This window comes from Octodon degus, unplaced genomic scaffold (genome assembly GCF_000260255.1).
Source record: "Octodon degus isolate 3935 unplaced genomic scaffold, OctDeg1.0 scaffold00058, whole genome shotgun sequence".
NCBI lineage: Eukaryota > Metazoa > Chordata > Mammalia > Rodentia > Octodontidae > Octodon > Octodon degus.
Genome location: NW_004524634.1, coordinates 6,390,456 through 6,408,791, shown reverse-complemented (window position 1 = coordinate 6,408,791; position 18,336 = coordinate 6,390,456). Strand labels below are relative to the sequence as shown.

Below are 18,336 nucleotides of genomic sequence, written 5' to 3'. Positions count from 1 at the left end.
GCGGACGCCAGGAGACAGCGAGCCGTGCTCCTCGGCGAGGTCAAGATCTCTCTCTACCCAACTTTTCCCAACTAGGAATATCTATCCTACCCGTGGGTAGGAACCAGGGCGCTATTTCATCAACCTCACTTAAAAAATCCCTTATGCTGCACTTATGCACCTGGAGGCCTCTTGACTGTAATAGTTTATTAAGTGCAATCATGAGGTGATGGCCATTCACGTTTCCCATGTTGCTTTCGCTTTTTGCTTCTTAGCGATAAAGCTCACCCTACCTAAACAGACGCTGCTTCACAGCGTCACCTACCTCTTCACAGCAGCCCGGGTCTCTCTACGGACCCGTTGGTTACCCTGGCGCGTCTGCCACCACCCGCCTCTTCATGGCGTTTCCTGCCTCTTCACAGCAGCCCCGGGTCTCCTTTATGGACCCACCACCTCTATTGGCTCCTCGGCCGGGGTGAAACAATTAAGAAGGTACTCACGCTGTCCTACTTACTTTGAGAAGAGGAGGAGGGTCCCCGTACGGGCCACCACTTGACCGGCGCTGGGAAAAGACGAGACGGAGCTTCCTTCTTAGTTCTTGATCTCTTTATTTTCACGTGTCCTCCTCCCTCTTCTCCTTCTTCCTTCCTCTCTCCTCCTTCCTCTAACCCCTCCTTATATCCCCTTCGAGACCTATCAGTGGGCGCCAAGTACATCGCCTGACGTGGGCAATAGGCCAATAGTCAGCTGCCTCGTAGGGCTATGAGAACCAATCAAATCTTGCCAGCAGGGACCAAAAGCTATACAGGAAACAAGACTCGTAGCAGAAGCTCCAGCGGGAGGGGCAAGGCTGAGGAGCAGGGCGCCCGCGCCTGACAAACGGGGTCCCAGTAGGGCCTCAGAGGTCTTGTAGATGTGCATTCTGAACAATAATCCTCAGTGTGCGTGGCTACCAGAACAACTGCAGGGATTTTCTAAGCCAGGTTTCCCACACCCACACTCAGGCCAGCTGAGCGAGCACCTTCTGGCAGTGGTCCTATGTAGAGCTCTCTGTTGGTTCCCATGTGTATCTGAGGTTGAGCAGCCCTGGTCTGGGACAAGAAGGGGAGCAGCACCCTTAGGCTGGTGTTATCCGTGCAGATCCCCAGACCCATCCAGAGCTGCTGAGTCAGGAACCCAGCTGAGCTCAGTCCTGCATCGCTCTCATGCACATGCCCCAAGGGATCCTGGGGCCCGCTCCTGTGGAGCGCTGCCCAGGGGAATGAGCCTGACTGACTGCAGCTGCTTTCAAGGCGACCCTCACCAACAGTCATGCTTGGGCCGTTCTCACAGGAACAAAACGTGGGGCCTAGTGGAGGCTCTCGGTATGGAGCTGCCCCTAGGGCCTCTAAAGGCTTTTCTCACAGTTGCCACCATTACAGCAGCCCGGAGGGGGCACTGGGACAGGGGAGGAAGAATGCCACGCATCCTCAACTGTGGTGACCTGGGACGATGACAGTCCTGGGGACCTGGGGAGCCTGCTGCCGCAGGAAGAATCTGCCTGCACTGAAAAGCTGCCCTTGCTGCATCAGTGCGTGGCTCACTGCTTAGGAAACCTTCAAGTATTTTCAAATTGCAAGCTTCAGTATTCAGAGGTGGATGAATACAGCAAAGCGGTGGGGCTTTACAAAGCAGAGATTGAAAGCCAGTGGAGTGTGGATGAAGGAGAAATTAAAAGAATAAGTGGGCTTTCCCTTTTGAAAGAAAATCATTGTTGAGCATTAGGACAGAGAGTAACCAGCATGGAAGCGAATAACTGGGGGGTGACTCTTCCCTGAGAAGGCAGGCTGGCTATGGGGGCAGAGGCCTTCCTCCTGGTCCCAGCGCCTCTTGTTAGCAGTTGTGAACTTGGACAAATTAATTAAATTCTAAAATTTGCTTTCCTCATCTAGAGAACGGGATTGTAATAGCACCTACTTAGTTATAGTAAAGTGCTCAGTAAAGTGCTCTCTTCATAAATACCCCAAATTTAACTACCATTTCTGCCACCACCGCTGCCATTAATAGTATTACCAGCTCAGTGACAGCTGTGATCTGTATTGTGTGGCCCTCACAAAATTACAGAGGCTGGACGCTTTATAGAGAAAGGAGGATTCTTCAGCCCACAATTCTAAAAGCTGAAAGGCACTGCACTGGGCCAGCTCTGGTGTGGGTCTCATGCTGGGTTACACTGTAGCAGCAGGAGCATGGGCGAGAACAAGGAATAACACATGTGGTAGGATTCAGGGTAAGTAGGAAGGTCCCTCATACCAACCCATCCTTGGGAGAATTAATCCAGTTCCATGAGACGGACCCACTCCTGGAGACAGCAGAATCCATCATGAGAGTGTGGCTCTGTGATCTAAGAACCTCCCCTGGCCCATCTCCCATTGACCCCACCACCACCCTGCAGACCAACCTTGCAGCACACGAACGTTTGAGGAGGGAACCATGCCCACACCGTGGCAGGGACCTAGAATAAGACTCCAGATATTAGCTGCTCTCGTCATTCTTGTAACTGTACTGGGAATGCCGAGCCTCTGTATTACTCTTGCACCTCAGGAGAGGACTACAACCAGCCAGGCAAGCCCAGGACCCCCTGAGAAAAGTATCTTTGCTCAAAATTCAAGAAGCATATTTGAGTCTTCTACTGAGAAGCCATGCCATGCATACAATAAGTTAATCTATGCTGCTGAATAAACCTCCAATCCTTAGGGGCTTAACACGGCAAAGATTTATTTCTTGCTCATGTCTTGTTCAAGAAGAGTCAGTTGATGTCTGTCTGCATTTTGAAGTATTGACTCAGAGATCCAGGCAGAAATCTATCTAGAATATATTCCCAAAATCCAGATTTAGAAACTGCTACACTTAGTGGCTTTCACCCATGGATCCAAGTTCTAGGATTAGTCTTAACTTTCCAAGTTAATTATTCTGATGCCTGTGAATCTATTCATCACATACCACAGATTGGGCCTCATAACTGTCGTGGTTCTCACTTCAATATGATTGTCTACCGGTATGAATGACATAGCACCTCAGCTCCTTCACTGTGCAGAGGACATGTGCTCCTCATTGCACAGCTTGATTTGCATTCTTGAGTTGGGGGGGGGGGTGCGTGATAATAAAATTAACAGTTTTAGTTTAAATTGCCTGAAGTATGCAATGGATTCGACTCCTCATCATCTATGCATCCATTTCTCTTTACCTTTCCCTCTCTCCCTCCTTCTCTCCTTTCCTCCCTAACCATTGCATACCAATGGCAGCAGGAATCTCCATCTTGGCAAGTCCACCAGGAGACCAGGAATCAGAGGGATTTGCTTTCTCCGAGTGATCGCCCTTCCGCCCTGTGCAGGTGGCAGCCCTCTCCACAGCACGCCCAACAGCGCAGCCTCACAGCAGGCACGGTGGGCGAGACCAACTGCCACACCAGGACCACCCCAGCCCTGTCTTACACTGACGCCTCTCGCCCCTCTTCCACCTTGCCACAGGTACCATGTCTGTGTGACCGTGCTCATCTACTTCCTCCCCCTGCTGGTGATCGGCTACGCCTACACAGTCGTGGGGATCACACTCTGGGCCAGTGAGATCCCAGGGGACTCCTCTGACCGGTACCACGAGCAAGTGTCTGCCAAGCGCAAGGTGAGCGAGGGGCAGTCAGCGCCCAAACCCCCGCCCAGCACTGGCAGCAGGCCAGCTACCAAGGCTGGCAGGTGTGAGAGCTCCCAAGGGATCAGGCGAAGAATCTTCCTGGGGGAGGGAGGGGACAAAGGAGAGAAGGGGAGAGACCTTTCTTTATACATACTCATACACTACACACATGCACACACTCCTACACATACACACTCACACAAATGTACACACATACACACTCTCACTCACATACACACACACACACACACACACACACACACACACACATGCAAACATATACCAAAACAGTTGTTAGCACTGTTACTTGTTTCTCACTGGCCCTTGTAAATATTGGAATTTATAAATCCATAAATATATTTATTTTCTCTTTGTCTTTACACAAATAGTACATGCAAAGTGTCACATTCTTCACTTAAAATCCACACAAATACCAGAAATCAATAGAGAAAGAGTTTTCTCCTCCTCTGCTCTCTTTGCTGCCTCATACTTGTTTGCATAGCATTTCGCTGTATGGATGTTGTATCCTTCTGCACTGAAGTTTTCTTTTCTTTTTTTTTTAAATTATTTTATTGAGAAACAAAGAGCAATGAGACAGTTTCAAAACCGATTAGTAAGACAGTTTCAATAATTAATACATTGTGTGTTGTTGTCTTCTTAGTGGTTATTCATAGTACAAGATGCAGACGGGATATCCTGTCCACAAACAGTATTAGTACAAATCTTTCTTCTCATTGAATTAAGAGAAAGTAGCTGTATATCTATCCTAACTGTTTTGTATATACAGATACAAAATGGTCTTTCATTTATATCCCGTTTTTTTTGTTTGTTTGTTTGCTTAGTTTTGTCAGAGAAGGGTATTCCCTTCCCATTTAAATATTGTAGGTGTGTGGATTCAGCAAAATATTCCAATATAGTCCAGTAGTCCTTAATAGTAGTGGGTTTTCTGTAGGACTGGCAGTGTCAGAAGTTGTTGACTTGAGCCTTTTACAGCTCAGCATAAAAATATGGCTTTACTTTTTATACCTCATTTTCATACTTTTCTGCTGGATGGTTAAGACCAAGATAAAGCAGGACCTATATAACAAGAAATGTAGCTTTTGTATTCGATAAAGTCAGTCAAATCCCTTCAGGATTAATCCTGAAACCCTGTACCACAGTTTGTGAATCCTTTGTTAGTGACAGCCTTGTGGATGAATCACAGTCATTGTTTGACCAATTTGCTCTCTGTGAAAGCCTGAGGAAATGTTTTCTCTTCAAAGGTAGGTTTTTTGTTTTGTTTTGTTTGTTCGTTTTGGCGGAACTGGGAAGTGAACTCAGTCCCTTGTGCTTGCCAGGCAAGCACTTATTCTACTGAGCCATCTCTCCTGCCCCTGCACTGAAGTTTTCTTGGGGATGAAAAGGTTATCATCCAGAATCTTTGTCCATTGATATAATTATAGCAAAATATCTTTGGGAACTTGGTTGTTATTTGAGGGGATTGTTCTTGTTTTCTGAAGCTGGGTAGCTCAGGTTGACCTTGGATTTGTGGCAGTCCTCCTGCCTCAGCCTCCAGAGTGCTAGGATTACAGGTATGCATCACCATACTTAGATCTTTGGGAACTTTTAAATACAGAAATTTCATTTCTCTGGAGGTCCTAACATCCAAGATCAAGGCTCCAGCAGACTCAGTGCCTCGTTGGAGCTGTTTCCAGGTTCGTAAATGGTGACTTCTTGCTGTGTCTTCACATCATCGAAGGGGCAAGGATTGCTCAAGCCCCTTGTAAGGGCACTAATGCCATTCCTGAGTCTCTACCCTCAAGGCCTAATGGCTTCCCAAATACCACCTCCTAGTGCTGCCACTTTGGGGGTCAGGATTCCAACATCTGAGTGTGCCCTCTAAGAACCGCCCACAAAACACAAGATTCTTAGTATCAAATAATTTTACAGGTCCCTTCTCCTCCTCAGAAGGCACATTAGGAACATCCCCTACCCCTCTTCACACTGTGTGCCGTGAGGTTGAGAGCAGCCCCGAGAGACAGGGTTCCCTGTGGCTCACCTGCCTGACCCTCTCCCCAGGTGGTGAAGATGATGATCGTTGTGGTGTGCACCTTCGCCATCTGCTGGCTGCCCTTCCACATCTTCTTCCTCCTGCCCTACATCAACCCAGATCTCTACCTGAAGAAGTTCATCCAGCAGGTCTACCTGGCCATCATGTGGCTGGCCATGAGCTCCACTATGTACAATCCCATCATCTACTGCTGCCTCAACGACAGGTGAGGAATCCCCACCTCATGCCCTTTCCAGGGGCCACAAGCAGCCAATCTAAATGAGCACGGCTGAGGGCTGGCAGTATAGCTCAGTGGACTAAGCACTTGCTTTGGTAAGCACAGGGGCCAGGATTTGATCCTTGGCACCCCATGCTGCACCCGCTCTGCCCCTGGGCACACTGATGGAGTCCAGGCATGGTGGTGCACACCCGTAATCCCAGCACTAGGGAGGCAGAAATCAGGAGGATCACTATGAGTCCAAGCTGCATAGTGAGACCTGGAAAGAAAAAAAAAAAAAAAACCTTAAAAAATAAAATAAATGAATGTGGCTGGCTGTGAGACAAGAGGGAGAAATGGGGTCTAACTAAGAAATCACCACACTATCCAGCTGGTCATGGCTCGAAACAATCTGAGCCTGAGACATCCATGGACTGATTTTCACTTGTTTTTCAAGAGGAAGTAGAAATCCATATTTTTGTGTGAGATCTTCTGATTTTAAATACATACTGGCAACTAATTAAATCAAACTAGGAAGCTCTGAGATGGGTGCATATAAGGCATCCTGTCAGCTCAATGTGCTTTCCCATCCCAAAGTACAATTTGGGGCTCCCAAGTCTCCCCAGATGCACCTAGTATTTCCAGCAGGACATCACCTCCCCTTACATGGTCAGAGGGATTTGGGGCAACCATCCAGTTATCAGAAGTCAATCTCAGACCAGTGAGAACAGAAAGCCACTAGGGAATGGTGGTCAGTGGTAGGAAATTCACTGTGGCAGGTAGACGGTTCCCAAGAGGGCCTGGGATGCCCGGCTACAACACATTGTGTCATCCAGAGAAGTATTCCAGCTCTGTGCAGAGAGGAAGAGGAAAATACTTGATGCTGTCTTTCTGCTCCTCAGTCCTCAATCTGGGGTGACCCATCTGTGAATCAAGCCTCAGATACTGAGTCTGGGAAAAACGTTGAAGTTGCCCAAATGATGCCTATTAACCTAATTCATACATTCATCCTTCTTCTAAGAGCATGACAACCTGCTTACATTTAAGGGACAAATCTTCCTATGCATCTTTAAATAAAGGCAGATTCTCCCTGTTTAATAAGCAGAAAAACTGAGGCATGTTGAAATGATATGACTGGGAGAAATTTTACCTGCAATCATTGGTTCACTTGAGAGAAGGACTGAGACGGGGTATGTGTTTTTACCAAAAGCCTGGTGACTAGCCCAGTAAGGGACACACAGAAAACTGTTGGTGAGTGTTTTTGTTAATGTTGGATTGACCCATTTGGTGAATCTCAAACCAGAGGAAACAGCATAATCCAGGGACCACAGTCAGATGAGACCTGAATTTCATACAAACATGTGTTCTAGTCTTGGATTTGACCTCAGTGAATGACCTTGATCTTTCTGACCACAGAGTCTCCAGTAGTTAGTTCACTTAAAACTCAGTGACATTCGTGCTCCAGTGCATCCTGTGTTGGACAGCAGATGCAGTGGTGGGAACACCTGGGAGCAGACCGTCCCCGAGGGTCACCTCTCTCTCTCTCTCTCTCTCTCTCTCTCTCTCTCTCTCTCTCTCTCTCTCTCTCTCTCCAGGTTCCGCCTGGGCTTCAAGCATGCCTTCCGTTGCTGCCCCTTCATCAGCGCAGGTGACTATGAAGGCCTTGAGATGAAATCCACCCGCTATCTCCAGACCCAGGGCAGTGTGTACAAAGTCAGCCGCCTGGAGACCACCATCTCCACAGTGGTGGGAGCCCATGAGGAGGACCCTGAGGAAGGCCCCAAGGCCACACCTTCGCCCCTGGACCTGACTTCCAATGGTTCCTCTCGCAGCAACTCCAAGACCATGACAGAGAGCTCCAGCTTCTACTCCAACATGCTGTCCTAGGCAGTACCCCCGGCTCCTGTGGGTGTGGCTTTGGTCAGCTCTGGGCTGTTTCATTCACGCATGGGTACTTCCTTGATTTGGAAACCATCAGAAACACCTGAACATTGGAACTTTTGGAAGGATCAGAATGGTTTAGAAAAAGCAGTCTATTCTAAAATCAATTTGGATTCATCCACAGCATTGCCACCCCCCATGCTACATGACCTAGGGCTTGAATAAGTGAACTTCTAGAAATCTGTAAAAAAGAAGCTTAAGTAAGACTTTCTCTATGATTCAATCTGTGATTCTAGAAGTGACTTGCACTGTATGTGGGTGCTCATTTAAGGATGAATTCTGCAGCACGGTAACAGAGCCAACAGGTCTGTTTGCTTGGAGCCTCTGTCTTAGTAGTCATTCTCAGACATCCTCAGATCAGCTTCCTTCAGCTGGTGGTTCACATCACTCCAGCCTCCACTTGACAGGGTAAAAGAATGAGTGTGCTACATAAAATCTGCATGGAAGACCTAACCTCACCCATGAAAAGAAGACCTGTCTGCCCCTTTTTGAGATCTCAATATTTCCTTCAGTTCGTTTAAACATGATGGGATCGAGAGCCTCAGGCTGTTCTGCATTGTGTCCCCAGTGGCCACGCTCAGCAATCAGTACAGGCAGAATGTGTCTACTGACGCCACCTAATGTGTATGTTGACTGAGAGTCAGGAGGCTTAATCTATCTGATCCTCTGTCCTTATGTATAAAGCAGCAGGGCGCAACTAAATCATCTACATGTCCCCTAGAATCTTAATGCTCTGTGGCTCAGTGATTGTATATATTTTTATTTGTTTCAGCAAAAAATAGTAGTTGTAAAGTAGAAGCAGTGACACCCACCTCCTGGAGATACAGCAACTGCTAACACATGTAAATAGCCATCTCAGACATTCTCGCATTTATCCTGAAACCCTGAGTGCATCCCTCCTTCCCAAAGATCTTGGTCTTTAGCAGAGTAAAGGACTTCAGGATGAGGCCTGTATCTCTCTAGCAGGCCTGTGCAGGTGAGCAGCTTGAGAAGATCGCTGAGGAACATCAGCATGTGAGCTTCCTTCTCTGTCCTTTCGGTCCCGTAGGGCAGAGGCACTAACCCAGATTCTGATCTGCATGCTAGCATCAGGCATGTGCTCAGAAGCTTGTAGAGTAAGACTGCTACCCCCTACAGCTGAACTTCCAGGATGAGGCACCTTGTATCTTCTCTCAGACTCTGAGAATTCCGTTCATGTCCCATAGCTTTGCTGGTCTCCTATTTATAGGGAGTACAGTGACCTGACACCCTAAAGCTTTGTTAGTCCACCAAGAGCATGCACTGAGGATTTCCTGTCCCAGTACAGCTTTGGCATCTCCAGCAAGTGAATACATAGTTTCTTTCTGTCTCCTAGATCTGTGTCTTGTCCAGATGTGGCTGGAAACAAAAACTTAATATAGCATTCATGAATGTCCTCCTCATAGTTTGAATACAGGATGCATCCAAAGCGGGGAGCAAAGCCACCTGTAGAGTTTGCAGCCTTTACCAATCCAGCTAACACTAAACCTGCAAGGGTATCACACATGTACAGGATGATGTATAAAAATAGTGTATGCCAGAAAAAAAGCAGGAGGATCATTTTCTGCCAAACAGTATGATACATACCACAAACACTAAAGAAAGCCAGACTGATGCAGATCTATGAGTGGGAAACCGCATTTAAAGGCAACAAAATTCCATGACCAGTGTCAGTTGCACTTCCAATAGAGAACTGTTCCATATGCAGATGTTGAGAATTGACATGATCCTGAGAAGTATCCAGAAAAGTACACAGAAGTGGAACCATCCCACCTACAGAGAAGATGGTTAGAGTTGAATTCAATAAAGACTAACTGAGCACCTGCTCCAGACTGAGGCATGAGCCAGGGACATGCAGCTCCTGCTGCTGTGGACAAGCTCACAGGACCTGCCACTCCTAACTTACTGAGCCCTGTGAATCTGTCTGCCTAGCGGGGATAAAGGCATCTGAGAAGCAGATTCTTCCCAGGGTAATGAAGCCAAAGACTGGATGTTCTGAGAATCTTCCCTTTGAGAGTTCTCTGAGACATTTCAAAGGGAGCCATCAGTCAGTCCCGTGGACCTAGAGGGATATGGCTGGACAGTATCATCTCTGTGCATCATAACAGGGAGTGTAGGATGGCTCTAGACAGCTTTGGATGCAGAAAAATATCAGAGAGTACCAGCAAGCCTTCTATTGTCTCACTCTTCAACATCCATTTAATTTATGAAAATGTTGTCAGGTCTCCATGTGTGAGGAGCACCATGATTTGCACTGTGCATGGATCTCATTCTTAGTATAGAGATGTGCTGTCTGTGTTCATCTCCTCAGTGTGTTTCCTTGGTGTACTGCCAATAGTAATAAAATAGCAGACACAATGGGGCCATCTTTGTTCTATTGCTTCCAAAATGTGGAACCCAGTTGTTGTCAGTGTGTCATGTTGTGGCACTCTCTTCATCACTGTTCTTCCTTGGGAGAGAGTTCTGATTTATCTCACTTATTCACAGTAGCTGGGAAGTGTTGAGGGGACTTTATAGGAGAAGCTGGAGTATTAGAGCCCTGGTCCTCCTCAACCCCTACCAGAATGCTAAGGCATCAGAGTTAGTGGAATCCTGGGGAAAAAAGACTCGGAAGATGACTTAATTGGCCTGGATTTAGGGGAGAAATGTGGGGGGAGGGAGCTATTCCTGAGGCCTCTGTGGTTTTTATCCTGAGATCCCGGAAAGCATGTCCATACAGAAATAAGAATATTTTTCACTGTCTTATGTCTTTGTCTCCTCTAGGGAACAGAAACTCTATAGAAGGTTGGATAGGGTGTTATAGGGAACCTGCATCATTTGTATGGCTAGAAAGATGAGATTGGACAAAGCATCCAGGAAATTCCAAACTCTGTGACCAAATGGAATCAGGGAAGTGTTTCCAGGCTAGGATTGGGGAAGCTGAGATGGGATTGGATGGAGTGGCCAGCAATGTCATTTGTGAATAGAGCTTTTTGGTTCTTCTAGGCTGTCTAAGAAGCAGACACCATGGTAGAGCCGGAAGTGGAAGAACGGCCAGGCTCTGGGTAAGGAGTTAACACTTAGGATACAGGGATCAAAGAAAAAGCCAAGGGCTGCACAGATGACCGCAGGCCTCACCACCCATTTTCTCATCAGAGCTTTGGGTCAGTCCTCTATGTTCAAAAACAGACAGAGAAGCCCTGGCAGGTTGGAAATGTCAGAAGCAATCAGGTGAGCCCAGAAGCACGCTCCCATTCCTGGGCCAGCTGTGCCCTCTATGGGGCCTGCACAACCTGGGGTGCCTCAGCCCTCAGGCAGCACCAGCAAGAGAGCAGTGGGCAGCCTCTAACAGAATTTTGGTGATGACAACCATACAGGAGTTAGGTGAGCAGGTTTAAGGAATGCATAGACAGCTATCCACAATAGTAAATAAAGAAAAATTACAAACTAAAGAAGAGGCCTGGGAGACAGTTGGTGGTATAAGTGCCTGCCTGGCAAGTACAAGGTCCTGAGCTTGATCCATGGTTAAAAAAAAGAGCAGGGGAGATGGCTCAGTGGAATAAGTGCTTCCCTGGTAAGCACAAGGGTTTGAGTTCAATCCCTGGTTCAAAAAAAAAAAAAGTGATTTAAAAAAAAAGGGAGGGCCAGGGAGATGGCTCAGTGGAATAAGCGCTTCCCTGGCAAGCGTAAGGGCCTGAGTTCAATCCCCGGTTCCGCAAAAAAAAAAAAAAAAAAAATACTATTGGAAACTAATAATGAAGATGTTTCTATTTTAATGAAGGCATCTTATGTGGGTGTGCTTGGGTATTTAAAGTCTGCAAGTCACCTTCGAGAGCCCCACAGACATGTAAAACACATGTGTCTTAAATGGTGCCATTAAACCCGAATCCGAATCTGCTCCAAACAAATCATTAACTCTCTATTCTTTAGAAAGAGGAGACATTAAGTTGCTCATAGGAGAGAGACAAGGAGCCTTGAGACCTCCCACGCGCAATAAGAAGCAGATGCACCTCGGAAGAACCAGACTGACCGCGGGGAAGCAGAAACAGCCTTGGAATAAAATGATCATTCAAATCAGGCATTCAGATGAATTAAAGCTGTAGGACGCCATTAAAGATATTGGTGAAAGGGCCAGGGAGATAGCTCAGCAGCCTAAGTGCCTGTCTGGTCAAAGGGCAAGGGCCCGGGTTCTATTCCTGGTACTGCATGCAGTGCCGGCCCAGTGCCGAGCCTGCCACCAAAACTGGGCATGGTGGCTCATGCCTATAACCCCAGTGCCGGGGAGGCTGAAATAGGAGGATCACTATGAGTCTGAGCTGCTAGCAAGACCCAGTACCAAATAAATAAATAAATATTTAAAAAGAAGATATTTGTGGAGGTAAAAACACCCAATTCATGATGGAGTTCACTCTCTCTCCTCCATGGAGATTTGGTAACTGAGGAAAGGAAAGATTGCAACTAAGTTATGGGTCAACCAATAATAAAAGATGTGGAGCACAGACCTTCGGTAGAAACATAAGCATGTTTGCACTTATCCATGGCTTCATATGATCCGCAGGCAACTGAAAGTGGCTTACTCTCCCCTGGTTCCCTCAAACCTCATTCATAAATAAATTGTATGTGTGTGAGTGACCTCAGCTCTGGAGCCCAGGAACAGTATTTCAAGTCGTGATTCCAGAGATTGGAAAGGTGGAGATGCACAAACAGTGTTTCTCTCCTTCACCTTCAAACAGGAAGGAAGCATCTGATTATAGACCTTGCTTCCCCAACCCCAAAGGCAGTGCTCTGAGACAACACCACCATTTATTTCTGTCCAGTGCAGGAAAACAGAAGGAAGAGCAAAGAGCTGTATGTACATATGATACATCGCATTTCTCAATAGAAAGGGGTCATGAACTTTTGGTCTCGTCTTTTCTCTCAAGCTGGGCAGCTTGAATGGAGAAAAAGCCTGTAATTAGGAAGCAGCAACTAAGGGATACCAGTCATGATGTGAACAAAATTGGGTGGCAGCACTCTCTTCCTGTCACTTCCATGGTATGTTAGCAGTGTGTCTGCTGCTAGCTTTGTGGATTTTCATTCAGGCAATGTCTGGCCTAGGTTTTCTACATTGTGTGCATGTGTCTCCTGCCTTATTTTATTTCTCATTCCCATTTTTTCTCCACTCTTTAATCCAGTCTTGCCTCCACCCCAGAAGACCTTCATGTCAGAAGCAGCCCTTCTGACATGTGCCCTGCTGAAATCTCTACATTTTACCTTCCCGGTGCACTAATCAATAGAGGGTTTGGTACATGCTATGAACTGTTTGTTTGTGTCCCACCAATTTCATATGCTAAAACTCTAACCCAACTGTCAATGCAATAGTAGCAGAATATGGGGTTTGAAGAGGTGATTTGTCTGTGAGAGAAGAGTCCTTGTGATGGAATTACAGTCATTTTGAGCAAAAGTATGAGAGAACTTGCTCCTCTCTCCACAGGGTAAGAAGACTGCCAAATGCAGCCCTAGAAGAGTGCCCTGAGAGAAACTGACCACGATATCAGCTTTATCTTACACCTCCAACCTCCAGAGCTATGGAATCCTATTGTTTAGTCTGCCTCATTTATAGCCTGCTCTTATGGCAGCAGACTAAGACATCATGGTCATTAGATGAGACCAATAGGGATCCTTATTCCTATTAAACTTTTGTCCTCAGCTGTCATGGTGGGGGATAATCCTTGCCCTCTCTTCTGAGTTTCTCTCATTCTTAGGACTTCTTCAGCACTGCATGTTCATATTACCTGGACTACATCTGTCTACTCAGTAGAATGGGAGAAAGGACACAGTGAGATGTCCTCAAGGTCATCTTGATAGAGGAAAAGGCATGTTAGTGAAAGGAGAGCACATTTTAACACGCTCCAGAAATGTGTCATTCCCTAAAAGTGGAAAAATAGAACTGCTGCCTTCCCGCTCCCCATCTCAAATGTTATGATAATAAAAACAATGATAATAACTATAACACTACTATCTTCAGGATCTCTAGTACCAAGCACTTTGCATACATTATCAAGTTCAATTTCATATGCCATGAAGAGCCAGCGTCATTATTTTTCTGAATTTAATATGAAATAAGACAGGCATAGTTGAAGTGACTTGTCTGAGAACTGAATCCTAATAATAACTACTTTAAAATTCCCCTGTCCTAAGCAGGATTCCCTCCTGTCTCCTTTATTCATCTGGTCATATTTCTAGACTTCTAGCCTCCTCCTCCATGTGCCACAGTCCATGCTACAATGGCCTTCCTAGACACATAGCCAGATGTGTTCACAAGGTAGTGTTTCCCAAGTTAGAAATTTTCCATACCTCCATCAGACCAAGAGCATATTTCAAAGGGAAAATCATCCTCATGCCCCTGTAGTCATTCCTACAGCTAGAATGTACAGGAAGCATAGAATGTGCAGCTTCTATGATTTGAAGAGAGGTTGTGTCACTTCCTCTGTGAAGAAGAGTGCCAGGAGACTGAAGAATATGCCCAGAGATAGAATGTAAGACTCAGTACATAGTAACAGAAAAGATTAAGGCTGAGCAAGACTTACTAATAGGGAAGGAAAGGATCCAGTGAAAATAGGCCGGACAGATCACCTGCAAGGTCTAGTGTCTGGGCCAGAAAAGAAAAATCAGGAGGTCCAGTGGTGGCTGGCCAGACAAGAAATAATCAGAAGGTACTCAGAATGTCCAGTGGTAAGCAGCTAGACTACAGCACTTCATAGTGTTTGGTTCCATGCCCAGTTACCACAAGGAAGAGCATTTATGGAGTAAAACTACATATGCGTTGACATCGTTAGCTTGCCTTGTTCCATTATGTAACTAGCATTTCACAGAACAGCTAACTTAGCATATAGGCAGAAAGGCAGTTTTTACAAATAACACTAATTACTCAGTTCCCGCTATCCTTCAGGGTTCATGTGGACAGCCCAGTCCCTGTCCACTCACTATGTCCCTTTTACTTCGAGAATACAAAGAAGCTTTTTGGGGACATGGTGTTAAATGTCCTACTTTTTCTTAGGGATGATGACACAGCTTGTTAAGGATTTCCAACTGAAGTTAATCTTGGCACATTTAGTCTTTGGTGTATAAAATTCCCCAAATATGCATTTCTTTAGAGGACAAAGTCTTCTTTTAAAAAGACAAATGTCACTAGAAAAGATGATTTACCTTTATAACTAACAACTTAGGAATCCATGCCCATCTTTAAAATCAGATTTGGGCCAGCAAAAGAGCTCATTGGTCTAAAGCATCTGCTTAGGAAAGCTCAGACAAGTGTGCAGGGACCACAGTTCGATCCCCCGCACCTCATGCCATGCCAGCTCCACCCCCAAGGGGGGGACTGAGCCAGCCACAAAAAAAAAAAAAAACGGTTGCTTACAGGATTACTGCATCAGAGAGGAAAGTAAGCTCAGAACTCAAGCACAAGAATGAGAAAGTTGAAACCAAAAGGGACCAAGCCAATGGTTTTCAAACGCTACTGGGCACAGTTCATTGAGGGGCCTTTGCTGTCATCTAGATTCCCAATTTCATCCCCAGGGAGCCTGTTAGAGGTTGTAATTCAAATGGCCCAGCGTACTGCTAGGCAAACAAGACTGAAACAATAAATAAATTGAAAGGTTGGTGAGAGGTACTTGACACAAGGATGAATTGTAGGTGATCAGAGGGCTCCCAGCCCCAGGGGTTTGCCTCTCTTTGTTGAGTCAGAACCTCAAAGGACTGGGCACATGGATGTGGTTATGAACAAAGCTGCATGCTCAGCATCCTGAAAGGAGAGAGGGACAACTGGAGGGGAAGTAGGGGGACCAGGCATTCAACCTACTTCATGTCTCTGTCTAGGTTTAGTGTTTTCATGCAATGTTTCAGCATTTTTCCTCTTACACAAAGAATGCTCCCTGACACCCTCCACAGGTGTCCCACCTGCTTTCTGACCCAGATTTTGTCTTCCTTCATGAAGGTTTGCAAAGTTAGAAGTACAGTGTAAAATTCTCGCTTTCCGTATTCCCTGACAAATGCTGTAGTGGCTGACTCTTGAAGGCCCCAATCTTCAAACCATGTCCAACTCAAGATGCAGTTGTTTGCTTTTCCTGAATTCTAAAACAGTTCTCGGAGTATTTTATAGGATGGTGCTTTATTTTTATACAATTCTAATGTTCAACCAAATTTTATAGCTATTGCAAATATTTCCATCTTTTCCCTCATGTTCAACTTAGGTATATACCCAAGCAAAGAAAGAAGTCTATGTACTGAGCAATGCTTTTGTGAATAGTGAGATGGAAGGGGGACATGTTTGGCATATAACTAAAACATATGCAGTAGGATATGTTTCTTTTTACAACAAGTAAATAACAAAGACTATAAGCCACAACTCTCCCTAATTTTATCTTTCTTTAGATAGCAGTATAGGGTTCCACGAAACACCAAAATGACAGGGACAGCATCTGGAGTGTGGTTAAGAACTGGGACACAGCATCTCTGGATGCTATTTTTTGGTTATGCAATGAGGAAGAGCTAATTATGGCTGTTCCCAAACACACTCCTTAAACAAACATTTAACAAATCTCTGGAAATGTTTCTTCATCGATAATGACTCATTTTCTCAGAAACAGCCTGGCATTGGTGCTTCAGGACTGTAGAAATAACCTCCAATGGCTCCTGTGACAGAAAGAGGACTCCTCCTTCTTGTCAATTTGAATTTCAGTCTGCAGTAGCGTGGACCTCGTGCTGGACCTCAGGGCTGCAGCAGGAGGGAGAACAAACAATGGTCTCTGCTAGCGAGCAGCTCTGCAGCTAATGAAGAGACATGCTAGCAAATAATTCCATGAATAATGGAATTCCATGAATATAACTAAAACCTGAACAAAAAAATGCCTTGAAGGGAGCCAGTAAACAAAGCATCTGGACATAGGATTTGTGGTCAAGGAAGTCTTAATAAAGTGAGGAATTGAGACCCCAAGGAAGAGTGAGAAGGGAAGGAAGAATATTTAAAGCCTAGGGAATGCTGTGGGCACAGGTCTATGATGCGAGGGACAGAGGGAGGCAGGAGTAGGGGAAAAAGAGAGGAAGGGGTGAGGTTGGAAACCTTGTAGGTATGACAAGAACATTGGTCTTAGAGGAAAGGAAGTCATCAAATGATTCAGGAGACAGCAACACTAGTCTGCTTTTGGAAAAGGTCATTCCAGCTGCAGAGAGACCAGTTAGGAAGGGACTGCAATGATCCAGATAGGAGATGGAGCTCTGGACTGCTTTTTAGTGAGTTTTATCAGAGAAAGAAATGGATGGATTTGAGACATGCTTAGAAACTATTGAAAAAATACTTAGCTGGTGATGGATTGCACTGGTTTGGAGATAAGGGCGATTTCAAAGGTAAATTTGACATTTCTCATGCAGCTATTTGAATGATGTTACCATTTACTGAAACCAGACATACTGAAGTTACAAGCATGAGGAAAGTAGAGGAGAAATATTATGAGTTTGATCTTAAATGTAATGAATGTGAGATAACTCTGAGACCTCAGGGGAAAAACCAAGGAAACATTTGTATATGTATCTCTGGAGCTCAGGGAGCAATTTGGGCTGAGGATATCAATTTGCAAGTCAATTAATTATAGATGACGATTGATGCTCTGGGCCTGAATAAGTTTATCAAGTATATAGTAGTATTGGGTAATTAACTGAAACCTTTATTAGCTGGGCAGAAGAAAAGTCAGATTGTATCTAGAGAGCCATAAAGAAAACCAGCTAAAGGCAATAGAAGAGAATGTTTCAAGGAAAAAAATATGTGATGTGGAGGGCCTAGAATTAGTACAGAAATCAGGGAAATGGAAAGTGGCCGGTGGGCTAAGCTACTGAAGGATCAGTGGTAACCTTAGCAAGAACTGTTGGGATGAGGTAGAAGGTAGAAAAAGAATACAGTGAATTTAGAAAGGAATGTCTGATGAACAAAGAGAGACCCAGACAGACGTACAGCCCCAAACATCCAGTTTAGGAGAGAACATAAAAGGTACCAGTTAGAGGGAGATATTTTTACTTTTTATTTGTTGTTCAATACGAGAGACTCGCAGGGATTTCTGGGCCTGAGGGAATGACTATTTTGAAAAGGAAAACAGACTATGCAGCAGGAAAACAATTGACAGCAAACAATTCCTGAGGAAGCAGGACATTAGTATGCTGGGAACAGCTGGAAGATGGAAGACAAAGGATGAAGGTAGGTTAGGAGATTTGATAGCAGGATGTCAAAGAAATCCCCCTAGCTGATGGTTTGCTTCCCTTGAGAAGGACTAAAAGAGGTCATTGACTGTGAATGCAACAGGAAGTCAGAGAACAGAGCTCTAAGCACAGAGAAGAGTTTAATCACTGCAGATTCCCTACAAATTGTGATTAAGTAGTTCTGAAATGGTGAGTACAAATCTACATTTAACAAGCAACACAGCTGATTCAGATACAGGACTGGGCTGTGAAAAACACTAGCCAAGCTTTAAGCATGTTC

General features: G+C 45.4%; 1 protein-coding gene across 1 annotated transcript in view; it reads left to right on the top strand.

The window, feature by feature from the left end:
* Tacr1 (tachykinin receptor 1) overlaps positions 1 to 10,109 on the top strand; it is a 188,062-nt gene extending 177,953 nt beyond the window's left edge. The window contains exons 3-5 of the mRNA XM_004634135.2: positions 3,486 to 3,636; positions 5,704 to 5,900; positions 7,487 to 10,109. Coding sequence (XP_004634192.1) covers positions 3,486 to 3,636; positions 5,704 to 5,900; positions 7,487 to 7,778 — 640 coding nt within the window. The 3' untranslated portion in view covers positions 7,779 to 10,109. The remainder of the gene's footprint in view (positions 1 to 3,485; positions 3,637 to 5,703; positions 5,901 to 7,486) is intronic.
* The last annotated feature ends 8,227 nt before the right edge of the window (positions 10,110 to 18,336 follow it).